The sequence below is a fragment of the Equus przewalskii genome, chromosome 2, assembly GCF_037783145.1.
Source record: "Equus przewalskii isolate Varuska chromosome 2, EquPr2, whole genome shotgun sequence".
Taxonomy (NCBI): domain Eukaryota; kingdom Metazoa; phylum Chordata; class Mammalia; order Perissodactyla; family Equidae; genus Equus; species Equus przewalskii.
The window spans coordinates 23,584,949-23,611,939 of NC_091832.1; the positions used below are offsets into that span (position 1 = coordinate 23,584,949).

The window sequence follows — 26,991 nt, forward strand, 5'->3', positions numbered from 1 at the left end:
CAAAAGAATGAAAATATTCCTTTTCACTTCCTCTAAGACACCACTGATTGTAGGATGCGCTGTTATTTTTTTTTTGAGGAAGATTAGCCCTGAGCTAACACCTGCTGCCAATCCTCCTCTTTTTGCTGAGGAAGACTGGCCCTGAGCTAACATCGTGCCCATCTTCCTCTACTTTATACGTGGGACGCCAACCACAGCATGGCTTTTGCCAAGCAGTGCCATGTCTGTACCTGGGCTCTGAACCAGTGAACCCCAGGCCACTGAGAAGCAGAACGTGTGAACTTAACCGCTGCGCCACCGGGCCAGCCCTATTCTTTTAGCTCTAAGAAAGAAACGCTCTGTAATTAAACCAACGTCATCAACTGTAATATGCATCCCAAGTCAAAAGATGTTAAAAGCAGAGGCGGGAAGATAAGAATCAATTTTTGAGGATCCATGAAATAGATATACAAGATAGCACATGTTAAATCACAAATAAATCAAACAAACAATAAAAGCGTTCAGGAATTCTGAGGGAAAACCCATAATTGAGGGTTAGGGCAAAGAGGGAGGAAGCAGGAGCTGAGCCGGGGCCAAGGAAATTTCTGCCTTAGATCCGTGAAACAGAAGGAGGGCATTCCAGAACATGAAAGCACTGACATCGAAGCCAGACAGGCACAAGGGGACGTGCTGTTTTATGGACAAGGAATAGAACCGTTAGGGTGGTTGAAGGCTACTGAAGGTGAAGGTTGGAGCAGAGGTTGGACAGGAGGAGGGTCTTCAATAAACCAGAATGCTGATAAAGCGAGAATGGCCTGCAGGGTTGCACCTATCTTGTCCATGCTCTGGCTCTGAAGAGGAAAAGTTTGGTGAGACAGACAAGCTGGAGTCCCACCATGTTGTCATTCATTCATTCATTCATTCAGCAATGCTGATTGAGCAGTACTTTAGAAGAAACAGACGAATCACATAAATTCTGCCTACTAAAGGAGAGAAGGCATTTACTGAAATAACTACAAGAGAAGTGTCATTATCACCCCCATTCTGAAGAGGACAGTGCAGAGGTAGAGAGGGGTCCAGTAACTTGCCCAGCGTCCCAGTGCTGGTAAGGGGCAGAGCTAGGATTCGAATCCCAGCATTCTGACCCGACAGCCCACACTCGACTGCTGGAAACGCCGTGTCTCTGAGGGCAGCGCAAAGCAGAGACCTCGGGGCAGCTCAGAGAAGGGGAAGAGTCCTGTGGGCTCTAAGGGACATCCAGGGAACAGATGACAAGGCTTTGATGTGTGGCACTCTAGACAGTACAAGACAAGGCATAAACTCTATCTGGGGGACAGTGAACAGAGATGGCTTGAATCAAAGAAATAATAAAAATTAAAAGGGTAGTTTATGTTATAAGAAGATATTGAATGCCAGGCGCTTTAGACAATCGCAGACAAAGGAGAGTCCTGATGGCTTTTAATCAGAGATCAGATCTGTGCACCAGGAAGATTAATCTGCAGTCTGTCTGTGAGGTGGAATACAGAGAGAAGAAACTGGAATCGGAAAGACCAATTAGAAAGTTACTGCAATGCTTTAAATAAAAGGACTTTTGACCCAGGATAATGCTGGAGTTAAATCATGATTTTTGCTTTCTATTAACCTCAAAAAGTTAAGGATGTTCACTCCCCCCAAAGTACCTTGGGGTCTTCGATCTATGAACTTATCTAAGTTTGCCTGAGCTTTGTTCCCAGCCTTGGCATATACTAGCATCATTTGTTCTAAACAATGGCCTTCGGTTTTCCACAAGCAGCACAGAGTGAGGGAGAGAGTGGGACAGGACGGGAGGCTCAGGGAGAGGGGGCCAGGAGGCCAGCAGTTGCCTTTCCCCATCGTGGGAAACAAACGTATATTGTCCTAACTGTACTCTTTATGCTCCAGAGATCTGGAACCTTTTCCTCTTTAACTTTCTTTTTTCCACCGGCTAAATCCTGAATTTTAAGTTATTTTCCTGCCATAGCTACCCCCAACAAATTGTAGAGCCGGAACAGACTTGTGAGATCAGCCAGCCCAAACCTCTTGTTTCACAGATAAAACTCTGAAGCACTGAGAAGGGAAAGGACCTGTCTCAGGCCACACAGTGAGTCCTGGAACATGCCACTGACCCTCTTAGCCTCTCTGACCTGTGCCATCTCCAGTTCTCACCACAGACGGGCAGCCCCCAGAGTGATTCTGCTCCGGGGCAGGAATTCATGATTCTGTATTAAGGGAGAAAAGTTTTTCTTGAGTTTCATAATGATTGAAAAAGATCTGCCCGTCATTCTGTGGATCGTTTTGGCTGCTGGAGCCTGACCGGGCACTCTGTGGCATCTGCAGGGTCTCGCAGGTGCCTTATCGACACTCTTCTTAAAAAGTCCTGATGGTTAAGTTTCCCTGATTAACCATCTTTGCCTGATTGCTAAGTTTTGAGCTATGCAGTGTGGAATTAGGAGACAAGGCTTAGGTTGGGGTCAGGGGCAACTTATAATCACCAAATGCCTGCAGGCCATTTCCATTTGGATGTTTCACCGCATGCGCAACACATTTCTCTCAAAACCCCGTCGCCGTCTGAGTTTCCCTCTTCCATCACACACTGTCGTCTAGACTCCAGCCTTGCAGGCCATCCGTATTCCCCCTTTGTCTGCCTACAGCAGTCATCACCAAGGACCACTTTGTTTTTCCTTCACACCTCTTGTTTCCGTCTTTTCCCTTCCATTCCCATTGGCATTCTGCTTGGAACTCTGTGTTGGGCTGAGATAGATAGAAACTTGCATGTAAACCGACAAAATTCAAGAAAGAAGGTACCTCCCCTAACTCAGTTTGAAATCTGCTTACTTTGCACCTGTAAGTGTCACACGATCCTTTTAAAATGTTAGCTCGGGACCCAGAACTTGCCTTTATCCTCATTGGCTAGGAGCCTTTGTAAAAATCCATCTGTGAGCTTCCAGCTGTGGGCTCTGTGCATTTGCACAGCACAGCCTCTCTCTGCCAGCTCTGCAGCTCTGGAGCCTCTGTGGAGGGCCGCTGCCAGGCAGGACAGACTTAGCCAAGCTGCCCTCATGCTAAGCTGGCCTGGATGTCACTAGACAGAGAGTGAGCAGTGTGAGGACAATCCATCTCTGCGCTGAGTTTTCTGAATCCCTACTGTATACCAGGCGTGAGCCAGACACTGGAAGGATTACCGAAAAGTACAAGAATCCTCGCTTCAGAGTCAGCCTGGTTTAAATGGGAGCAGCAAAGGCCAGGAGCAAATGGCGACAAATGAATTCCAGTTCAGGACAATAAGTTTATTTACTTAGCACCCATCTAATGTCTGGCACTATGTGAGGTTCTGGATAAAGAGATACATCATAGTTTCTGACCACAAGAGGTTCACGATCTGGAAGGGAAGATAGCTAAGAAACAGTTATAACCCAGTGCAATACACATTATTATGATACAGGTAAGCCCAGGATGCTTCGAGAACCTAAACCAAGACTCAAATAATTTTGATTATGGCTAGAGATGATTGGATGTGACTGTGTTCCAGACACTGTGCTACACACATTAAGTCATTTTCTCTCATTTTATTCGCACAGTTTTTTCTTATTTCATCCTTACAGCAACTTTCCAGGCAGGAACTATTTGTATTTCCAATTTTTAGACAAGGAAGCTGAGGCCTAGAGAAGTTAAGCCGCTAGCCCGAGGTCCCACAGTATGTAACAGAAGGAACTGGTAGTCCAGCCCTTGTCTGCCTCCTGCCAGAGTCTGAGGACCACTGTGTGCGACTGGCGCTTCCTGGAGGAGGCCTAGCCTGGGCAGAGCCAGCAGGGAGACTAAAAACTAGCCATACAGAGCTGGGCTGTGTGCTGGGAGGCTGCACATAGTGCAGGCATGGAGAAAAGGGCACGGAGGAGAGAGCGAACATGGCACACTGTAGAATCCAGTGTTTCTCTGAACAGCTGGAACGATCAAGGAAGGCTTCACAGAGGAGGCAAGTTTTGCATTGGGCTTTGAAGGACAGCCAAGGGCCCAATGTTCTGGCATAGGAAGAAAGCAAGGAAACAGAGAGAGGAAGTTGGGCCATGGCCATGATCAGGCCAGGCTCTGGGTGAAAGATGAAAGAGATGAAAACAAGAAACATCGAGTCTGGGAAGCCTTCTTTCTGCGGATGTGGGAGGGAGCACAGTTGGGGGGACATAGCAGAAGATGAGGCCCAGCCATGCCACCCAACCTGGTCTTTCCCCCTGCAGCCTATGCTCAGCTCCAGCCACACCAGCTCCTCCCACAGCCATCCTCAAAGCACCTGCAGCCCCAGTTTGTGATCCAACAGCAGCAACAGCAGCCACCGCAGCAGCAGCAGCAGCCCCAGCAGTCACGGCCTGCACTCCAAACCCAGTCCCACCCACAGCTGGCCTCCATCCCTCCCAGCTTGGCCCTGCAGCCCGGCCCGGAAGCTCATGCCATGCCACTAGGCCCAGTTACGTCCACTCTGCCTCTCCAGTGCCCCGCTGCCAATCTGCACAAGCCTGGCAGCACTCAGCAATGTCACCTGCCCACACCAGATGTTGGACCTCACAATGGATATCCCGAGGGCCTGTCCCACACCCCTCAACGCAGGTTCCAGCACGCCTCCGCTGTCATCTTGCAACTGCAGCCTGCTTCACCGGCGGTGAGTAAGCCAGTCCCAAGGTCCAGGGCACAAACGGGAAGATACAGCTCAGACAATCCCGCGGCCCCCATGTGGATGTGTTTCTGGGTGGGGGGGCTGAGTGTTGAAGTCCTCCCTGAGTATTTCAAGAAAGAAAAGGGGCCTCTCCCTAATTTGGGGCTGGCTGAGTCTTATTGTCCTTGCCTTCTACCCAAGCTCCACAGAAACAGAGGAAGTGTCCACAAATGTAGAGGTAATTCACGAGAAGGCCGTCTCTGTCCTGTCCCTTAACAGCCCCAGCAGTGCACCCCAGATGACTGGAAGGAAGTGGTGCCCGGGGAGAAGAGTGTGCCTGAGACTCGGTCTGGCCCATCACCGCATCAGCAAGCCATCGTCACTGCCATGCCTGGTGGCCTTCCTGTACCCAAGAGCCCTAACATCCAGCAGTCCCCAGCTCACGGTATGAAGTGTAGTGGGGCCCTTGGGGGAGGGGAGAGAGTCAGCCCTCCTTGCCCTCCCCTGGCACCTTTCGCTTGGGCATCTGGAATGGGAGGGCAAACCATTGCAAGCCCAAAGACGCAACGAGGAAGCCGGGTAGGTGGAAACAGAGGAGGAAATGAGAAGATAAACCAAGGATAAAGAAAGGGGGCTCAGAAGGCTTAAGAGGAAAAGGATAGAGGAAGAAAAGGAGAGTTGAAAGTTCTAGGTCCAGACTGAGGCCTACATGTCATCACTGTCAGATGTGTCTGCATATCCATATGCCAAGTTAAGAGTTCAGACAGGTTTCCAGTTGTCTCGGTTCTCTGCTTTGTTTGGTATGAGAGGGAGTTCCTGAAATTGGAAATATGACCAGATGGCTGTGTAGCTCAAAGATGAGGGAAACGCCTGGGGGGACCCAGAGGGGATCAGAATGGGTTCAGCTCATGGAAAGCATCTTTGAAGGGACTGTGCTCAGCTCTGGGATCCCCGTCTGTCTGTCTGTGCATGCCCAGTGACAAGTGGACTTCTCCATGACCTGGGTTTCGGGAGACTCGGCCCTGATGGGAGAGTCACAGCTGTTCCTCTGGGTCCCTCTGCCCCGACGGGAGGGTCACAGAGTACCCCTGGGTCCTTCTGCCCTGACAGGAGGGCACAGAGCACCTCCGCAGTGATCCATTTGCTTTCCTTCCTCATCTGCCCGTGTGCAACACAGTCCTAGTGAGATCCCAGGGACATTCTGAGCATGGGCCACCTACAACTCAGGGAGGCAGTTCCCGTCATTGGACTAAGTCTAGACTGGGAGTGGGGGTGGGGAGAGCCAAGAGCAAAAGAGGTTGGAAACTGAAGAAGAAGAAATGCGAAGAAAAGTGCTTTGGGACAAAGCCGGAGAGAGGTTAGAAATGTCTTCTAAGGACTGGAGGGCGGGGTCAAAGAGAAGGAAAGCAAAAGAAGATGGAGAAAGAACATTAGCAAAATTAACAAACAGGAAGGAGGTCATCCATTCTCTTGGCACGCTTGCAGTGATAAGGGGTTCGCCATTTTGAAAAGCAGCCCGTTCCATTGTGGAATTGCTCCAATTATCAGAAAGTTACTCCTTAAATTAAGCCAAAACTTAAGTTTAAGTTAACTCGCTCTCCTGGAACTTCCATCACTGGTTGTGATTCTGTCTTGTGGATTGTAACAGAGTCCATCTCCCTCGGTGTTCGTAGACAGTTATCGTGTCTCTTTCCTCTCCTTCCCATTAAAAAAAGAGAAAATCTCTAGCCTAAATATCTGAGACTTTTTTTCATTTTTTTACCCATCACATGTCAAGACATCGCATTCTTGTCTTGCCACACTCCACCTTTTCATTAATTCTCTTAAAGTGCGATCCCCCAAATTAAGCACATTGATTTCAAATATAAAAAGCCACTCATCTCCACAGTTGGCTGCACCTAGCTTTATAAGCCTGTCTGCTACATCTGCATGGTATGGGAGGGAGGAAGTACCATTTTTTGAATATCTACTATGTCCCAAGTGCTGCTCTAAGTTTTCCTTTCTCATGATAACCCTGAGAGAGAAATATTTCTGTCCCCGTTATGCAGAGGAGGAAACAAAAGCTCGAAGAGGCTCCGGGTCACACAGCTCTGAAAGGGCAGCGTCACGACTTGCTCCAGGTGTAACTCCCTCACCCCCTTCCTCAGGACACTGCCCCTCTGGCCCCACATTCACTCCTGCAGCCCAGGGCGATGTTTGCTCACAGAGCACTGTGTCACCTGAATCGAGAGAGCTGGGTTGGGTTTTCGTTTCTGAGGTTTCTTTTTACATGAACTGTTATCATTCCAGGTCTCCTCAAGCTCATACTTGTACAATCTATAGTTTAAGTCAAAATATAATTAATTCTATCCGTTAAGTGTTATCTTGTGAATTTAGCCCATGGCTCCAGCCTAGTGAGAAAATAGTAATAGTTAATATTGAACGTTTACAGAGCCCTGTCTGTCAGGCATCCCATGTATTTCCTCCTCTAATCCTTACAGTAGCCCTCTGGGGCAAGGACTTTTATCATCCCCATTTTAAAGATAAGAAAACTGAGGCACGGAGAGAATATGTCATGGGGCAGGAATGTTTTACATGTGAATTTTGTTATTCATCCTACTAACGCCTCTGCTTCACTTTGCCATCTGTAAGCTAGAGAGTATGTTTTCTTTGTCTTTAACCAATTTGCTCATAGGACCTGACTGAGGACGCATGCCCTGTCTGCAGGTTGGTGCTAATCAATATTCTTTCTTTGAGTACGTGTTATCCAACAACCCCTAAATGAACTGGCATCCGTCTGCCTTTCTCCCTCTTGTCTACAAAGCTCTCAAACATCTCCTTCTGAAATCTAATCAAGATGATATACGTATAACAAGCATCCTGCTCCTGACTACTATCTCATGAGACAAGTAAGCTTTGCCCGGTGGAAACAGTTGTCAGCTACCCAAGACCTACATATGTATCCATTCTGTATGTGTTTGAATGCCTGCTCCGTGCAAAGCACTGTGGGATGAGAGGTATACATAGAGAAATAAGATCTGTACCCTGCCTTCAAGGAGTTTAAGGTCTGCTGCGAAAGATGAGAAATGCACAGGGAAAAAGCAGACAATAAAACTAAAATGGGATCGATGCCATAGAAGGATTATAGGTAAGTGCTTTTAAAGTTCAGAGGGAAAGTTACCACCAAATGGAGATTATCAGGATAGATTGCAGGAATTGCAGGAAGGAAGTGGCATTGTTCCCGAGCAGAGGTTGGCAAACTGCATCCCAAGGGCCGAATCTATGGCATCATCAGTTTTTGTACAGCCCACAAGCTAATAATGGTTTTTACATTTAAAAAAATTTTCTAAGAATCAAAGAATAATATTTCATGATATGTGAAAATTACAAGAAATCCAAATTTCAGTGTCCACAAATCAAGTTTTGTTGGAGCACAGACACCCTTATTCATGTATGTATTGTCTGTGGTTGCTTTCCTGCTGCAACAGCAGAGTTGAGTACTTGCAAGAGAGACCCCATGGCCTGCGCAGTCTAAAATATTTCCTCTCTGCCCTCTTACAGAAGAAGTTTGCCGAGCACTGTTCTAGACCTTGGAGGACAGGTAGGACCTGGACATGCAGAGCTGGGGAAAGGACATTCCAGGAGCGACCAGTGGAAGTAAAGGCAGGGAGGCAGGAAAGTGCGGGCAGGTTTGGGGAATCGAGAGAAGCTGAGTATTCCATCCCATGTTACCTTCGTTTATACAACACATGTTTAAGCGTAAGAAATGCAAAGGCAGAAAGGGGGAGGAAATGTGAATATTAATGAAAGAAGGCTCCGAAAGTTTGAAAAATAGTAGAGGGGAAAGGGAATGGGGAAAAGAAAGGGAGCCAGTAAACAATCAGGGAGTATAAAATAAATGTAAAACACGGAAACAAAAAGAAGGGATGAGAGGCCTGAGGGGAAAAGGGGGAACAGGGAATAGGAATGCTAAGAAAGGCAAGAAAATGGGGAAATGTTGGGAATAGAGAGAAGTCAAGCCCGGAGAGAGATCCGTGTGTAAAGCTGGCAGCGGGGGTGAGACGGTCCCACTGTACACCTTTTGTATCCCTCACAGCTCCGAGCATACCTACTGAAGGAATGCGCCTAGCCATGACAATTCCGTTTAAACCGGCGTGGTTTAGAAGAGAAATAACATTTATTGGGCTCCAACTGTGTGCCAGGCACTGCAGGCAATTTGTGTAAATGTCCTGAGTTAACCTTCCCGGTAAGGCTAAAGAGCAGGCATTATCCCCGTTTATGGAGGTGTAACTGGGTCACTTCGGTCATCACTTAACCTCTGATCCTCAGTTCCGAGCGGGCAGGATAATGACTACTTGGAGGGTCATCGTGAACGCTAAGTGAGAGCGCGTGCATGGGGGGCTTGGCACAGACTAAGCACTCAATTACTGGGAGTTGTTATTAGTATTGCCCCCGAATTGGCCACCACGCCACTGGGGACGTCTGCCGGGCGAGGACAAACGTCCTCGTGGCGCGGCGGCCTCCCCACGCCGAAAGCCGATGTCCCCGCGCGGCCGCCGGCCCGGGGCGCCTTCCGGAGGGCGCGGGGCGGGGCGGCGGCCGCACAAAGGAAGCGCGCGGCCCCGCTTCCGCGCCGGCGCCCCGCCCCCCGGAGGCCCCGCCCCGCCGGCCCGGCCCCGCCCCCGGCGGAGGCGGCCGCGGGAGCCCTGCCGGGACGCGCCGCATTGTCTCCGCGGCGGCTGCAGCCCTCGAGCGCCCGCCGCGCGCGCGCAATCCGGCCGCCGCCCGCGCCCCCGCCGCGGCCTCGCGCCCCCGCCGCCCTTTGTCGACGCCGGCCCGGCCGGTGCGGTCGGATGCGCCGCGGCAGCCCCGGGCCCCGGCTCGGAGGCTCCCGGCGGAGAGGAGGCGGCCCGCCCGGGCCCGGGACCCCGCGCCAGGCGGCGCCCGGCCGAGGGGCTGCGTAGGCCCCGCCCGGCCAGGCCCAGCCGGGCCCTGGACAGGTCAGTGCCCGTGGCGGGGGGTGGCTGGGTCAGGAGCGGGTGGGCGGCCGCGCTCGCGCGCTGGAGACCGGGCACCGCCCTCCGGTGCCACTCCTGGCCCGGGCCTGCGCGGCTGCCAGGCCGTGCCAGCCCGCGACTCTCGCCCGCTCGGCGCCTGGGAGGTGTCCTGCGCCTCCCCCTCTCGTCGGGACCCTGCCTGCCCCGCACTCCCCCGGAAGCCGCTGTGTCAACCTCGGCCTGCCAGACGCTTCCGTGTGTCCCCGTCCCTACCCTACCCGAGTCCCCGCACGCCCCCATCCCCCCCGCCCCCGGCCTCCCGGGACGGCGGTTTACCGGGGGGTGGACGGTCCGTCTGGGGGCAAGGCTGCTGGCATCGGCTGTACTCTCTTGGTAGGAGGCTGCCCATCTTGGAGGGCCTGCGGCTTCGCCGGAGAGTTTTGTTTTTAATCTAGTTCAGTCTCAGGAGGTTTTTAATTGGATGGAAAGGGACAAGCTGTTCTGTGTCTGTCCTCTTCCATTTTTAGAAGAGCGTTTTCTCTCCTTCCCATGCCAAATGAAGGTATAGTATGTTGTGGATTCTTTACTTTAAAATCGGGATCTGTGAGATTTTCTATTTAAATTGAGGTCCACAGAGAGGGAAGTAATTTGCCCAAGGTCAGGTTGCAAACTAATGGCGAAGCTACAGTCTGAACTCCTAGCCCCTGGCTCCTGTATTGTCGGCTCCCAACCTGTGCCGGTGATACCCCACCATGCCGACCCTCCCCAGCTCTCCCCCACCCCTCCTTCCACGCCTGAACAGATTGCACTGACTGGCTTTCAGCTCTGATCAACTTTCCTTCCTACTCCATACCTACGATGTTTACTTTCTTTCCGTGCTGTCTACAGACACACTCTTTTATTCTTTTTCCTGCTTCAGTGACAGCTTTCCCCTTAGATAGCTCCCCTCCTCGGTCTTTAATCCCCTCCATTAGCATACTGGGCCCAGAGGATCCCTTGTTGTGAAATAAACCCCCGACCTAAATACACCATATGTCCCCGATTTTTCTAGGACAGCCCCAAGTTAAAATATTCCATCTCATTGTCTATCAGCCCCAGTGTCTTGATTTTTGGTTTAGTAGATAATGTCACTTTAACTGTATCAGACCCTGCTGTCCTGGCCTTTTCCAGCCATTTGGCTCTGGGGCATAACTGGGTAATCCAATTATCATTCACCTGGGATTTTTTCTTCCCCTCCTGAGTCAACCCAAATGTTGGAACTGCCAGGATTTCTAGGTGAGTCTGAAAATTACAGGCTAATGAGGCAAGGAAATTCCTTCTTGCTCCTATATTTCTTCCCCCTACCCTCCCCATCTCTTATTCCAGGACAGGGCGGCAGACCTGTGGCAGTGTCTGTTGATTAGGGCCTAGGTTTGGGTCACAAGGGATGTAGGGCTTCATATCATTTTGACTCTAGAATAGAAAGAAAGTAACTTTACTGTGTTGACTGTAGGGCAAGAGATTCTATGTTAAGTAGTTTGGTTTCACTCGGTAAGATTTAACACACCTTTATTAGGCTCCTGCTTCATGTAAAGCACCGTCCTAAGCCCTGTGGGGAATATAAAAGTGGTTTTCCCACATAGCCCCCAACATCTGGGTCTCCATTTAAAAATAGCCATACTTTTGAATCAGCTGATAAACTGTTTTCCACTGTTTCCATACCTGAGTTCCAGTCCCTGGCAGGCAGGAACCAGAGCTTCTCGTTTGGCTCGTTCACAAGGGCTGGCTGGCTCCGTAGATGGTCCAGCAGATGGGTAGTGGTGCTCTCTTGGCACCTGCCCTTTCCAGGCACACGTCATCACGTGAGCTCTGCCTCCCAGCCCACCCAAGGTCTGTTTCCAGGCTTGTCCATCACACTGGCAAGAATAGATGCCTTTCTTTTCCAGCCTTAATCTTGAGAAAGTGGGTTGTTTTTGGTTTTGTTTTTAGCTGATGTTTGACTGGTATGTGGCAGATAGATGCTTAATGAATGTTGGCGTTTCATCGTGTACCATTTCTCAGCCCTTTCCACTTCTCTTCCAGGTCCTGGCTGAATTTCTGATTTACCTTTGTCCAGTGCACTCCATGTGTATTATTTCACTTCCCTTAAACTACAGAGGAAGCTCTCGCTCTTCCTCCTGTCTCAGTAGTGATTCTCCCGGCTGGAGGCTTCTTCAGCCCTTGTTTCTCTGTATTTCAGTGGAGGAGAACCTTTTAGGAAAGTGTCATTATGCTTCCACAGACATATCCCCTCTGACACCACCTTTTTTTCTAAGCCAACTGACCCTGACACTTCTCTTCCTGCCATCAAGACCCCTTCCCCCATCTGTGACCCTGTGCCTGTTACTTTCTCTGGCTCAGCCCCAGAATCCAGTCTTTTTCAGACCACATCCTTTTTCCTGCCTTACTCATTTCCTGTCTCGGATGCTTTGGATCTCTGGGTTCTGATCTTTCAGAGGAAGAGAGAATAAACTAAGAGGAGAGCAAGAAATGGATGGATGATCCTATAAAACTGAACTGTTCTCGCCTCTGGTCTTGCGTGCTCTTACATAGGCTGTCTCTTCTCTAGGTTTTCTCATTTAAGGAAAACGAAAAAAGATTATTGTCTCAGAATTAAGAACCTCTACCTGTGAGTTCACGCATGTCTTTCGTCTCCATTTTTTCCTGCTGTGAATATATGAAGAGGGTAACTTGACTGCCTTAGGCTTTTCCTCTAAGTCTCTGTCCTCCTTTGGGCTCTGGGCCACATGCTAGACATTTGATAACCATTTGCCAAATAAAGTTTACCCACTTCCTGTCAAAGTCCTTCACTTTCAGCTAGCAAGGATCAGTAAGGGAAAATAAAATTTAAATTTAAAAAGTAGGGAATAGGGTGGTGATTCCAGTTCTGGTATGGTTCGTGGTGATTCAGCTCCATGTTAGTATGATATTTACCAAGGGTTTTTTCCCTCTCTTGAGTCAGCCCGAGTTTATATTAAAGTTCTGCCAGCTGTTCAGTGCCCTTTAATCTCCAGACAGATTGGGTCCCTTCCTCAAAAAGATTGTCTTCTGAAAAGATACATCTGCTAGAGATGAGCATAGGGAAATGAGAATAAGGAGTCTTCATAAATGATAGTTTCGCTTTTATTCCCTTTGTGCCATTTTGCAAATGGAAGATGAAGATGATGATTTTCTGTGGTCAGGAGGAATCTCACAGAAAAGTGGTTGTAGAGGGATGCTTTGTGTTTTCCACCCCCGTGGAAAAGCAGGCCGAGGGCTGGCTGCCTTATGCAATCTCCTCTCCTGAGGCCTTTGTGCCGGGAACAGACATGACTCTCTCAGCAGTGAGTTAGCACCTTGTGTGATGGAAACCAAAGCTGGGCTACCCCCTGAAGGCAGAGGCATGAACGTATGTAGATTTATGTTTTAAGTGCTTTTATGACATGGTTTAGACTACAGTCTGAGTCACCAGTTAGAAAGACTCTTTTTGGGTCTGTTTTCTATTAAAAAATAAAAACGTGTGCCTGTTTAAGATAACTTTACTTATTCACACCTCAAATAGATGCAGGTTTCATTTTAAGCGTTGACTTATTTAAAAATTTCGGTTTGAATTACTAGCTACATCAGGACACTGATTTGATACTTAGAAATTCAGAGGCAAACCATCTTTAATTCAACTTTATGACAGTTTAGAAATTGTTAGGAAAATAATCAACCGTTTGTTCATCTAAGACAACAGTCATAACAGATTCTGGACTTTTTTTCCTGGGCAATAACAAAAGTAGAATGTAATTGACATGGTCAAGAAATGGGCTGTTTCATAGTTAATCAAGAGTTATACAATTAAAAATGATTCGTTTTTTAAGATAAAAAGTATAGTAAACACAGCGTAAATAAATTATTGCTGTGTGATTCATTGTAAGACGGTCTGGGCCAGATAGTAAACTTAAAGAGTTTTTTTTTTCCTTCCTCTTTCAAATTATTTATAGTTAGTGAAAAAGGATGTGCTTTCCTGTTCTTTCAACTTCCGAATGATTTTTTAAATTTAGGTAAGTCCAGAAGAAAAGAACCTTCTTCCTACATCTGCCGAAGAAATGATTGCTATTAAGTAGGGATTGCCAGTGTTCTGAGATGAATCCAGATGTTGAGGAGAGTCCCACTTTGCTATTATGACTCTCTTTAAAGTGAATAGCTGTTTCTTGGATGATTTTCTTCTTAGCAGTGAAATTTACTATAGCTTCTCTTAAGAAGAGATGGACTATGAGATGCCATGTCATAACCAGCTCTTCTCCAGTAGTTTAGGAGGACCAGGCCTGATTCTGAATATTGAGACTGTTGGCAAGAAAACGAGAGTTCGTGACTGCTGGGAGTTATTTTTAAAAGTCTAGTTGCATGGCTATTATGTCTCAAATACTGTATAATTATCCCTAGTTATTGATATCTTTAGCATATTCAAAACCATCTATATGTGGCCTAGATCCACACAGCTATGTTAAGACATTTTTAAACATTCAAAGCAAATGACACTTTAAAATTAATGTGAATCACATACCATTTTTTAAAAAATCAATGAAGTCCACATTTCCAGGGCTCCAGTAGTCAGTATTAATCTGTTCTATCAGCTGATCGGGAGCAAAGTAGGGTGATTGAAAACTTAGAGACCGGTTGCAGGAAGGAAGAGGGCAATGTTTTCCAGGAGCAGAAGTTATCAGGCAGATTGATTTGCAAGATAAGTATTATCTATCCCATTATACAGACAGGACAGATGAGGCTTAGCTTCCTCCATCTCCCTCCTCCCCCCCGAGCCCCCCCATTCTGCAACTGGCAAATAAATAAGGCACCACATCGGGCAACATGGTGGCCTCTCCTTGTTATCAACCTGAAAATAATTAGGGAATTTATTGAACATTTCTAGGGGTTTTTTTAACTGTTATAAATGCGTCTTCCATGATTTTTTTCGTAGGCTAAACCACCTCCTGCCATTACAAGTTCCATGTATTTACTCTTCTCTAGGTAAAGTGGCTCTTTGTTCCAGAGTTTCCTCTTTTCTGGTTTCTGGGGTTCTTCTGCAGCATCTGTGTGATCCCTTGGACCTCTGCATGACAGAACTGTGTAGAAAGGGAATCTGGTGGTGGTCTTGTCCTGCGGGTCAGTCACTGTTGCAGATGGATTCAGACAGTGCATCTGCCCTGAAGGGCAGGCACATGTCTGTTATGGGGCAGTCACTGTGAAAGTGGAAATAACATTTCTTCCTGAAGCCTCACCTCAAGAGCAAGGACGGGACATCCTGAGTAGACCCAGGCATCTGAGGAACTTGAACGATTCCTGAGTGTGGACCAGTTAAAGAGCAGCTCTGCTCTGGGGCTCCAGGAGGCCAGGCTCAGTGAGCGCCGTTAGGGCGGCTTTCTCACCTCTTAGGTCTCAGCAACGTTAGCCCTCCTGTGGCCAAGTGAGACCTCTCCACTGTGCTGAACCTGCGTTATCTTATTCAAGCCTTACTGTGGCCATATGAGACAGGTATAAGTACCCTAGTTTACAGATTCAGGAAACTGAGGCCTAGAGTAATTTGCCTGGGATTACAAACTGGGATTTAAGCCTAGGACCTTTCTGATCCCAGAGTCGTTGGTGCCATGTAGCACAGCTGCTAAGTGTAATCAGTGCCAGGCATTTTATGTATATAAACCCTAATACTCACTGTAACCTTGCAAGATAGGCTGTATGATCCTCATTTTTATAGATAGAGACACTCAGGCTCAGAGCAGGTGCTTGACGCTACATAGGTAATCAAAGATGGAACCGGAGTATGCACCCAGGTGTGACCCCGACCCAGGGCTGTTTCCCACTGCCAGTCCTCCTCCTGTTTCCTGTGATCTTGAGTCTGTAGAGCAGAGCCTCTCCCATCGCTTCCAGACACTTGCCTTTTGAAATCAGAGCATCTGCCAGAGAAGAGCCTGTCTGGGAGCCCTCAGCCTCGGGCTAGGACACCATCTCAGTAGAACTCTTTTTGAAAACTCCCTGATCCCTGCAGGCAGAGCTGGCTGTCAGTCCCTGGTGCTTTGACCTGTCCTGTCGGAAGTCACCTGCAATCCTGCAGGTGCTGCTGCTGAGTCTGAGCTGGCCGAAGGGCCTGTGTGCTGGGAAGCAGCTCCTGCAGCTGTTTGGAAATCCCCAGTGCTCCCGTGGTCCAGAACTGCAGGGGGAGGGTGCCCGTTCGCCCCATTGATTGCTTCCTTCAGAGCCGGGGGTGGCAGCTTGGAAAACATTCAGCTGTTTACAATTCAGCTTATGTACACTCTAGCTGGGGCTCAGGGGTGAGTCAGAGGGCTGCTCTCTCTGCCTGTGTCCTAAGAGACGGCACGAAAGTCAGCTGTATGGTAATGGCCGCCCATGAGGAGGAGGAGTCCTCCCCCATAGACTCCGTCATGTCACCGGAGTCGCTCAGCCCAGATGCTTAAGACCGGAGAAGCAGGTGTGCTCTCCAATCCTCTTAACCCAGACTTAACAAGGTCGTCCTGCAGCAACACTGAGGGCAGGTCTGGGCCCCTCCCCCCCCAGCTCAGCCTCCCTTTCATTCTGCTGGCCAGCTCCTCTGCTGCAACCCGGGTGTGGACCCAGGCCTTGCCCTCCTGTGGGGAAAAGCTCCCCTTTCCTCAGCCAAGTGCCCCAGAGGGAGCCTGCTGTCCCAGCCGTTCTTCCCCTGCAGGGAGAGGTCTTTCGGAGCAGGCTGCCCTTGTTTGCAGAGCCGAGGAAGGTGCTCTGAGGAGCCGCCCTGTGAGCGAGCAGCAGCCTGCTGTGTGTCCTCGAGGCAAGGACTTCTTGTGTGTCTGACAGCGCAGTCCTTCCCAGAATTGAAAAAGTGACAAACATTTGGCACTAATACCCCCTGCGTTGTGGTACTCGGGACCCCAGAGTGGGAAGGGGCCTACAGTTTTCCCATCACTAAGACCTCCCCTTGGGCGTGTTTTAGAAGATACTGTCTTCCAAATATAGGGCATCCATTCATGCCTTGATTCTAAAATGCACGCTTTTAGCTACACACACTTTTCCTCTTTTGGAAAATTGAGATCTTAGACTCAGGGCCCTTCTCGCTCTAATCTTCTGTGGTCTGATGCCCCTGATCCAGAAGGATCTCTCTACCCCCAGCCCTCCACCAAACCTTCTGTCCCTAAATTGGGAGGAAAACCATTTGCTTATCTGAGTCAAGTGATTCACGGGAAGGTGTGAACGACTGCAGGTGTATATTTGCATTTTAAAGAAAGTTGTTAACCAAATGAATCTCTAATTGATGTATTCTGTCAGGGTCCCAGCATAGAGCCACCATTCCTCCTCCCCTCCCTTTCCCCTCCTGCCCTCCCCCCCCCCACCCGCGCGCGCGCGCACACGCACACACGCACAGCCTGCTCTCCCCCGCTCCCCACTTCACTTTCCTACCCTCTCCCCTAGGGGACGAGTAGCAATGCCAACAAATTGGTGCTTATGAAATATCTTACCTCCCTCACTTTCAGAGTGGTACTGATTTCTTTAGGGGCCCAAAGATCACTAGAGATGGTGGAGGGTGGCCAGCAGACTTTTCCACAAGGACAGTGTGTTCTGCCCAGCTTACCATGCTGTGGTGCGGCGTGCTGCTCGGACCAGGTGCTCTGCGTCAGCCACTCGATGCCTCCTCAGTGTGGTTTCCCTGGGCGTCTCTTCGCAGGTGCTCCACTTGGGGTCTCAGGAGCATGCAGTTCTTTGGGAATCCTGCTGTCACTCACCCTGGCCACATGACTGGGCCTGCTAGGCTGAGGCACAGTGAGCGTGACTGCAGAGCCAGGGGCCTGGGGAGAAGGCTCTGTGTTGTGTAAGTGACCTTGTTTTGCCATTTGTCGAGCAGGATCCGCTGCAGGCGTGTTATCACCTACTGCGCTTCCTTAAATTCTTTATTAACTTCGTTAGCTCTGTTTTACTCCTGCTGCAGCCAAGTGAGGGCAGTTAGAAGTCTTGGAAGTTAAAATCATCCTTTCTCCTCGTGTCTAGAGAAAGTGGAAATGAGCCATTGAGCAGGCGGAGCGGGTGGAAGGAGAACTCTGCCTGCGCTTCCTTTCCTCTGCCGCCGGGCGGGTCTTCACGGCCGCTGTCTAAGCGGCAAAGGAATTGAGTGGCCAGGCCATCGGAAAGACCCAGAGAAGATGTTCATATTAAACCGTGTTCCGGCGCAACCGATGATTTTTGTCTTGTTTGTACATGTAAAGAACACCAGAGCTGGTTCTGAGGTGGCTCAGGTTTTTCACAGCTGGGTCCGGCATGACCTCTGTTCACTGGACAGGAGGGCTCAGCCCCTCTGGACACCTAAGTGACCTGAGGGCAAGGCCATTTTTATAGGAGCCTCCCAGCCTCTGCCTCTGGAGGTCATTGTGCTCGTCCAGATGCCTGGAGCCGGCGTAAATGTTTCAAAAGGGCCGGGGAGTCCGGAGCTCGGGCCTTAGGGCCGCCTTAATGCTGTGTCTCCCTTGGGAAAACTCCCTGCTCTACCAGTAAGAAGTGGGCCGAGGGTTAGCTCCTCTTCTCTGTAGCCAGGTACCCGGAAATGCTGTTCCTGTGGGCAGGCGCCAGCCTTGCTGCTCTCAAATTATTACAGCCTTAGAAAGTAATGTACAAATCTCAGCTGGTGCCAGGTTGCTCGTTTTGAGACTGGGGAGACCGGTACTCTTCACGTGGACAGTGAAGACTGAGACCGTGGGGTCCATACATTCCAGTTCACCGACATCAAATACCTGTCACATACTGGACATTGGGTTAGCCCCCGAAGCTATGGAGGTGACTGAGCCATAGCCCCCCGCTTCAGAACCCTGCCTTGCCAGCATAGGGGACCAGCCTTGAAGCAGGTAATTTCACAAACAGGGCCCCTGGGCGGTCCTTCATATTTTATCCAGCCCCTCGAAGGGCCATTTCTGCCTGAGCCTGTGAATGAAACCAGAACCAAGAAGCAGCCTAGAGGCGGAGACATACATTGTGTAATGACTTCCCCAGCACATTCTACTCTGTTCATTCTGATCTGAATACGTGGCCCTTTGTGGTCAGCTTCAATTAAAGGCTAGATTCTACGCCTCCCCCCCCCCCCCCCCCCCCGCCCCCGCCCCCGCCCCGACGCTCGGCTTTACTTCCCTTCCGCAGCCTCTTGGACTGATGGTGTCCTGGCTTCCACCTTTCAGATTCAGGTGTCTGACTCTCTGTAAAGGCATTGAGACCCGTGGGAATCTCCGGCTGCACTTACAGCCAGGGACTGGTCAAGAGAATGAGGAAGGAAGAATACTAAGAGTATTTCTTTATTTCTTTGTCTCTTTTATCTGGCCTCAGGGCCAGCAGGGCAGGTTTTTGCAAGTTTCACTATTAAGCTTCTTTCCCCCTAGCAGGCCGCAAAGCAGTCTGGGAGAGCGGGAAGCAGATTAAATTAATCTCAGTGTGCTGAGCTTGGCAGGGGGTGGGGTTGTGTGTGGTCATTCCAGAAATAGCCCAAACTCCTTTGTTACTAAGGCAGATGATGAGGTATTGGGCTACAAGATGACTGCGAGGCGAAACAGCCGCAACCCTTTGTACGTTCATGAAACACCCTCCCTGCCGCCCCTCGGAGTCTGTCTCTCCTGTATCCTGCCCCAGAGTTAGAATGGAGAGGGATAGTTTCTAATGTTATGGTGAAAGAGGTTTTTCATTTGTTCTCTTGCTTAATAAGATCCTTTTTTAAAACATAGATTCTAAAAAGTCTTTCCTTCCCAGAGTTAAGCATGGGCTCTGTAGCCTCTGAGCTGGTCAGCGTCTCTGTTCCTTGCTGTATTTGGCATGAGGAGAGAGTGTGACCTCAGGAGGTATACCCCTGCCCCCCAGCTCCACACACACACCCACCTTGCCGTGCACATCAGTAGGCACAGATCCAGGAGACAGGAGGGAAGGGCATCGGGGGGAGGAGAAGGGCAAGGATGGAGAGATCCCATAAACGGAGACAAGGTATCAGAAGCTGTTTGGTGATGAATATCAGTGAAAAGCAGCAAGTGGGGGTGATGCCAGAATTGAGAGAGGAATGGATTAATTCCATAGAGGTATTATGCACTCAAACCAGGGAGTCACTCATTCCGCTCCACCTGCGCTCTCGGTCAGGAATGTGACTGTGTTTAAAAGAAACAAAACAAAAATCTTGGCAACCAGATCTCTTAGATCAATACCCTTGATATGTTATGTTAGTATTGACTGAGCAGCAGACTTTAAAACGTGTAGGCAAAGAAGACCTAGGCTGACGATGGACTTGCAGCCTTTTGTGTAGAAATAGTAGAAGGAGCAGGGGGAGTTTGGCCTGGAGGAGAGAACATACTCTGGGCTCGTGAGTGACGTCCCTCATGACACCAAGAGCATGTCTTGAGCTTTTCCTAGTGTGCTAGCCCTGCCCTGCTATTCATCATCTCACTTAGTCCTCATAGTGACACTACAGGGAGGTATTATTATTGTCCTTATTTTACAGCCAGGGAAACTGAGGCTCAGAGAGAGACGGGAACTTGCCACCAGTTCACTTTAGTCATCCAGTCTCTAAGCCAGGTCTAAGCCTGTGTTTTTGCCCATTATACAAATATGATTAGCCTGGGTGTGATCTTAAGGAACAAAACCAGGATAAGTGGGCAGATTTTAACAGAAGATACATTTTTGGCTTGTTATAAAGAACTTTGTAATTGAACCTCCCAAGGTGGGAACAAACTACTTCAGAGGTAGTGAGTTCCTTTGTCACTAGAGATGTTCAAACAGATGCCAGCAAGTCATTGGATGGGGCATTATAGAGAAGGTTCAAGCATTGGTAAGGGGTTGAACCAGACTTTCTGATCTTGTGATTCTATAATCTGTAGTTCACCGAAAGAAATCAGGGAGGCCGGCCCGGTGGTGTAGTGTTTGAGTTCGCATGCTGCTGTCTGGGGTTTGCCAGTTTGGATCCTGGGTGCAGACCCACACACTGCTTGTCAAGCCATGCTGTGGCAGGCGTCCCACACATACAATAGAGGAAGATGGGCACGGATGTTAGCTCAGGGCCAGTCTTCCTCAGCAAAAAGGAGGAGGACTGGCAGTGGGTGTTAGCTCAGGGCTGTGGGTGTTAGCTCAGGGCTAATCTTCCAAAAAAAAAAAAATCAGGGAATATTTTACTAGGCTCTGATTAGAAGGAAATAGTCATCATCTAAAAATAAAATTTTAACTTACATAGTAAACTTTATATTTTAACAGCATTTATTAATTTTAAATGTATGTTTCTTTGCGTATTTAAAATATTTAGGGCTGGCCCCGTGGCCGAGTGGTTAAGTTTGCACGCTCCGCTGCAGGCAGCCCTGTGTTTCGTTGGTTCGAATCCTGGGTGCGGACATGGCACTGCTCATCAAACCACGCTGAGGCAGCGTCCCACATGCCACAACTAGAAGGACCCCCAACGAAGAATATACAACTATGTACCTGGGGGCTTTGGGGAGAAAAAGGAAAAAATAAAATCTTTAAAAAAAATAAATTAAAAAAATATTTAAGGGGCTGGCCCCGTGGCCGAGTGGTTAAGTTCGCGCACTCCGCTGCAAGCGGCCCAGTGTTTCGTTGGTTCGAATCCTGGGCGCGGACATGGCACTACTCATCAGACCACGCTGAGGCAGCGTCCCACATGCCACAACTGGAAGGACCCACAACGAAGAATATACAACTATGTACCGGGGGCTATGTACCGGGGGGCTTTGGGGAGAAAAAAGGAAAAAATAAAATCTTTAAAAAAAAAAAAAAAATTTAAAAATAGAAGAGAAAATGTAATTATATAAATACGGACTTAAATATTTAAAATTTTGAAAGCAAACTTAATTTGATTGATTGTGTAATTAACTCAGTCCTCCTAGTTATTCATGGATTGTTAAGGAAAGATTTTGTTTTTCAGTTCCCATTTAATATTCTGTCTCTACAGAAAAGTCAAAAGTGTCAAAAAATTTTTTCAATTGACTAAAAACACTTAAGGGAGTCTTTCTAACTTGCTCGTGTGACTGCGTCTCAAACAAAAATTAATTAAAAAAAAACTCCTCAGTCACACCTCTCAGATGACTCCTGCTTGGCTGTGAAGTTTATCACAGCTGAAGTGTGGAGGTCTGAGTACTGAAGGCATGTGTCACGGTGAGTTCTTTTTTATCAAAAAAGATTTATCCTGGTTTATTGAGCATTAGGACTACTAGTCAGAAAATGAACCAGTTAAACCTTTTCTAAAATGAGTTTATTTTTTTTCTCCATGCTACGTAGTTTCTATTCTATGGTGAGATTTTCTATCTTTAACAGGAAATAAGAGCATCTTCATATAAAGTTTTGTGCACGAATTACTTAGATAGATTTAATGAAATCATTTTTAAAATATGTAACACACACACTGGGTTATGCTTAATATCAATAGACTTGTTGGTATAAAGAAAATGGTTTTTTCTTTCTTATTAGGAAGTTCCAGGTTAAAGGCACCCTCCGCTCACGCAGGAGGTGGTGGTGGAGAATGGCCTTGGGAAGGGGGCAGGGAGAGCGTTAGAAAAGTGAGGTGACGAGGTCTGGGCCCCTCCACGAGTGAGGCAGCTGTGGGAGGTGCTGCTTGAAGTGGAGAAGAGGCGGTCCCTTGTGTGGCTCTGCGCAGACACCTCGGCACACTTTTAGGAGCCCTCTGCTGGGTCTTTCAGAGGAAGGCTGGCCAGCCCAAGGAGAAAACGTAGGAAGGGTTGTCCATGGAGGGAAGGAGTCTGTGGTTGGCTGAGGATCAGATTGGCTGTGGAGCTGAGAACTGGGCAAGAGGCTTGCTTGGGAGCACCAGACCAGCAGAAACAGCATAGAAAACCTCAGCCCTGCCTAGCGTGTGTGTACAAGAATACATGTGTATCTTAATGTAGGGACCCCAGTGACCAGTCTCTGAGTAGTCGGATCTACATTATAGTGTGTACTTGGGGCTTAGCCCTCAAATTCCCTTTGTTTTAATTTCTGGGGTTCAGTACTTCGGCATTTCACAGGATGCTTAAAATCTAACCCTTCTCCAAGGAACCTCATCGAAGGTTCATTTAACCTCTCTCTCCCAAAGTCTGTCACACCCCGAGCTCTATACCTAGGTCAGCTTTTTGTCCTGGTTTTAGACACCACCTTGAATACATTTTCTCCCTTGAATTGAATGTTACCTTATTTGTCCAGATCAGTATTGACCAAGGTCTTCACTCCTCAGAGACAGAATTCTTCTCCGTTTAACCTGGTTGAACCGTTCTTCGCGCAGTTGGGAAGTTAAGAAACACTGCCAGCAGGTTAGCCGCACCGCTGCAGAGCTGGTTGTAGTCACACTGAGTGGTGTGTCCACTGAACCTGCACCGCTTTTAAATGGGTCGTTGAGAGAAGGGACTGCTTGGTTTGCATTGTCGTTTGGCTCCACAGAAAAAGCGAGGCCGCGTGGGGTCCCTGCTGTCCACCTGCTGGCCTGGCCTTGGTTCTGACTGCCGTGCTTGTGTTTTCCTACCTTCCCTTGTGCAGAGACAGGGCAGGGCATTGTTCATGCACTGACCGACCTCAGCAGCCCCGGCATGACCTCAGGGAACGGAAACTCTGCCTCCAGCATCGCCGGCACTGCCCCCCAGAATGGTGAGAATAAACCACCACAGGCCATTGTGAAACCCCAAATCCTGACGCATGTTATCGAAGGGTTTGTGATCCAGGAGGGGGCGGAGCCTTTCCCGGTACGGACTACTTCTTTTCCCCTCTTTTTTTTTTTTTTTAAGTATATTTTGGATGTGTATTAGAATACTTTTACATTTCCATGTAACATTTCCAAAAATGTGAACAGTTTGCTCTTTCCTTGCTAATTTCCCCCCCCAAAGAATGTCAGAGCCATTTTCTTTCTAGGATTGAGTATCTTTCTAGAGGCCAGAAGGAATCAGTGATGAGGAATAACTGGCACGACCCCTTGGTTAGAAATATCCACAGACACTGCGCTGTGTCCCAGCCTGGTGGTGTGTGACCCTTGGGTAGAAGGGAGCTCACACTGGGGTGTCTGGTGTGAGATCATGGGCTTGGGGAAATGAGGCCTCATTCAGTTCGAATGCCAAGACCTCTGAATGGCACAACTTTGGCCAGTTAGAGAATAAATGAAATGTTTGTAGAACAGAATTCTCAAGATATATCTGAAATGAAGATAGGAAAACAGGGTTACAGCCCAAAGCTTCTTTTCTAGGGACAGAGCCTTGAAAGGGCAGTGAATGCAAGTGAGGGTCACCTCAGAAAGGCCACAGCCAGATGCCTCCAGTGAAAGCACGAGACCAAAGGGAAATACCAAAGAATCAAGAAAATGGCTGCCTAGCCCAAGCGTGCAGAGCTGATTCTGTGCGGTGTGAGTTGGTGAGGACAGGTGGCACTGCCCCCTAGGGAGGGGCCCAGGGCCGGGCATCCCGCCTCTGTGATCAGACCCCCTGGTCGTTAGAGACGTATGTCTTCATGGAGGCCACCTGCCTTTGCTCATTCTCAGGATCTGTGAGTGGTTTGGAGAGTCGGCAGAAGACTGTAGGCGTGATGAACTGAGACAGGGAACTGACCTTCTAAGAGGCCAGAGGACAAATCGCTTCCTGTCCTGTTTGTCTCTGGAGGTCCTTCAAGGCCGCTGGCAGAGAAATCCACCTGGCGCACCTTAGCTAGAAGCAGCTGTGGCCCTGTCACATCCCTTCCCTCATTTGACCGGGTCCTCCCCTTGGCCCCTGGAGAAACACCAGAAACCAGCTGATCTCTGGTTGGATGGATGCATGTTGAACGGCACCCCCAGCAGCACCCTGGAGATCCAGCCACCAGGCTGCCTGAACCAGGGCAAAGAAGGGAGGCCCAGAAGAGGGACTCAGCCAGTCTGGGGTCCTGGCAACCAGACAGGGCATTTGCTCTGTGGCCCAGAACCCTTTTTTTCCTGCTCTCCTCCGTGGCTGCCTGTACCCCTGGCTGGGTAGGGCGGTGGTGAGGCAGACAGCAGTAAGAAATCAAAACCCGGTTGCTGAGTCTCTCTGTCTTATGCATACACTTGCCCACACAGCCTCAGCTGTATTCCTGCCTGGTGATGGGCGAGCTCTGGGTCCTGGCACTTGTTCTGGTGCTATGGGAAACCTGATCTCTGCCTCCATCTCTGCACCTTAGACATTGCAGGAGTAGATGTTTTCCTAACCTCCTAAACCATCCACGGGTCCTGGATTGAAGCTATCCCTGTACTTTGGTGCCACTTGGTTTCTTGCCTCATGAGCTAAACAGCAAAGTGTAGGGCCTTGAGCAGGGCACATGTGGGTGGATGCAGGGGCTGGCCTGCACCTGGAGGCTTTATACTTGTGATTTTGATGAGGCTGGATGGCAAAGATCTCCCACCTAACCCTCATGGCCTCCATGTCACCTTGTCCTCTAGGTGGGACGCTCGTCCCTGCTGGTGGGGAATCTCAAGAAGAAGTATGCACAGGGGTTCTTGCCTGAGAAACTTCCACAGCAGGATCATACCACCACCACTGACTCCGAGATGGAGGAGCCCTATCTGCAAGGTAGGCATCAGACCCTGAAGGCCAGGGCCTTCTGATTTGGCTGAACAGGAAGTAGGCAAGCCTGGAAAGGCAGGCCTTACACACTTCCTTCCTTGGTCTCGGTGGAGGAGCTCTGAGCCAGGCAGCGTGTAAACATGCCAGTCTACTAAGCATTTCCCCAGCTCCTTCTCAGCCCTATCCCCAGGACACAGGGGCAGGAAAAGTCGCTGCCCATGGGGACTGTCTGTCCCCTGCCTCTCCTCCAGCCCCACTTGGCCAACCACGGGGTTCCAAGAGTTTCTGTTCCCATGTGAGCCACTGGCAGGTTGTAGGCCTGACTGCAGGGGTGGCACCGGGTGGCCGTGCCCCCTCGGCCACCTCGGAGCCTACACTGAGGACCGGGCAGCTCTGAGGCCTGCACTTGGCTCGAGCCACTGACTAACCGGAGCTGCCGCGGAGGCTGCAGAGCTCCTGGGTGCTGTCTTCCAGGTCACAGCCAGCTACACAGATCAAGGCGTAGGGCAGGATAATTCCAGATCCGTTCTGACAGCATCCAGAGTTCTCTCTGAGCCTCCTGCGCTTTCCGGGGTCGTACAGAGTGGGGCTGATTGTCCCGCACCTGTTTTGCCTCAGGCTCATAGCACTTAAAACAAAAACCTGTCAGGTGTCCAAGGGGCATCAGCAGACACCGTTGGGTCCTTTCCAGGGGAAAAACATAGCCCTTCCCAAAACAGTGATGACAGCAGTTTGGCATTTCCCAGGCTAGACTGCCTCTGCGTGTCACAGCTGTGGGGACACGAGAAGAGGCGAACGGCACAGGGAGGTCCCGTGGTGGGGCCGCCGACAGTCCTGTGGGAATGGCTCATTCCCCACACCTACCAATTTCTGTACTTTTCAGAATCCAAAGAGGAGGGTACTCCCCTCAAACTCAAGTGTGAGCTCTGTGGCCGGGTGGACTTTGCCTACAAGTTCAAGCGCTCCAAGCGCTTCTGCTCCATGGCTTGTGCAAAGAGGTGAGTGTCCCCCCCCCCCCGCCGCTGTGTCCAGCCCCTTCCCTTCCTGCAGCATCCTGCCTCAGCATCCTGCCCCGTGTCCCACCCCCTTCAGTAGTAGTCTGCCCCAAGAGGCCCTCCGAGTGGCTTACCCAGCTCCCTGTTTCTTTGAGCTGCCTGGAAGCAGCACGTCACTAATTCACCCAGCACGAGAAACCAGAACCCCTGTGAGCAGATCAGAGAGGGAGCAGCACAGTCCAGGGACAGGAAGCAGCGCTTCAGCATGGCCGGCCCTCCTGGGCCCGCGGGCACCCATCCTCTTCTGCCCTTGGCAGCTACCACCTCCCTAGGGGAAGCCCCTCACCGGAGCTGTGCCCAGAGCCACTGCACTAGGTACCGATGTGCCCTTTGAGAGCTTGTGCTCAGCGGAGGAGACTAAGGATCGTAGTGAGAACCATCGTCGCTGATGGGGAGCCGCTGTGTGCTAGGCTGTCAGTGTGCATCGTGTCACCTAGTCTTCAGAATAACTCTGTGAGGCAGGTATTGTTGTTGTCCCCTTTATACACGTGAGGAAACTGAGGCACAAAGGATAAGTAATTGTGCCTAATGCCTAGAGCTGGGGATTTAGACTCCTCTGACTCGAAAGCCCTATGTGGTCTTTGTCCCAAGGTGGAAAAGGCAGCTGGCCATGAAGCTCTGAGCCCCCAAAGGACAAGAACTCTAGGCCCCCAGGCAGAGGGGCTCTGCATGCCACCGAGAGTAAGGCCTCCTCAGCCCCCATTCCCTCAGGTCCTGCTGGAGAGAACAGGGCACCCTTGCGAAGCTTTGCCAAGCCACTTTCCAGCAGGACAGTGGACAGT

At 49.7% G+C, this 26,991-nt stretch overlaps 2 protein-coding genes and 1 long non-coding RNA gene across 12 annotated transcripts in view; 1 reads left to right on the plus strand and 2 right to left on the minus strand.

Moving 5' to 3' along the window:
- Positions 1-10,071, minus strand: part of LOC103556694 (toll-like receptor 12) — a 132,184-nt gene extending 122,113 nt beyond the window's left edge. The window contains exon 1 of the mRNA XM_070595223.1: positions 9,955-10,071. The gene's annotated coding sequence lies outside the window, so the exon portion shown is untranslated. The remainder of the gene's footprint in view (positions 1-9,954) is intronic.
- PHC2 (polyhomeotic homolog 2) overlaps positions 1-26,991 on the plus strand; it is a 117,344-nt gene that overhangs the window by 83,914 nt on the left and 6,439 nt on the right. For 8 of the 10 annotated variants that reach the window (XM_070595247.1, XM_070595239.1, XM_070595233.1 and 5 more), the window contains 5 exons: positions 4,230-4,648; positions 4,922-5,087; positions 23,134-23,336; positions 25,031-25,160; positions 26,038-26,152. In XM_070595247.1, coding sequence (XP_070451348.1) covers positions 4,230-4,648; positions 4,922-5,087; positions 23,134-23,336; positions 25,031-25,160; positions 26,038-26,152 — 1,033 coding nt within the window. Of the gene's footprint in view, positions 1-4,229; positions 4,649-4,921; positions 5,088-9,340; positions 9,622-9,647; positions 10,181-23,133; positions 23,337-25,030; positions 25,161-26,037; positions 26,153-26,991 lie in introns of those variants that run through there. The other 2 variants (XM_070595281.1, XM_008530481.2) reach the window with 2 other exon arrangements.
- On the minus strand, positions 13,266-18,228 carry LOC139079612 (uncharacterized). The gene is made up of 2 exons (XR_011533365.1): positions 17,219-18,228; positions 13,266-13,947 (listed from the first exon to the last, which is right to left on the minus strand). It is a non-coding gene; the product is annotated as an uncharacterized lncRNA (long non-coding RNA).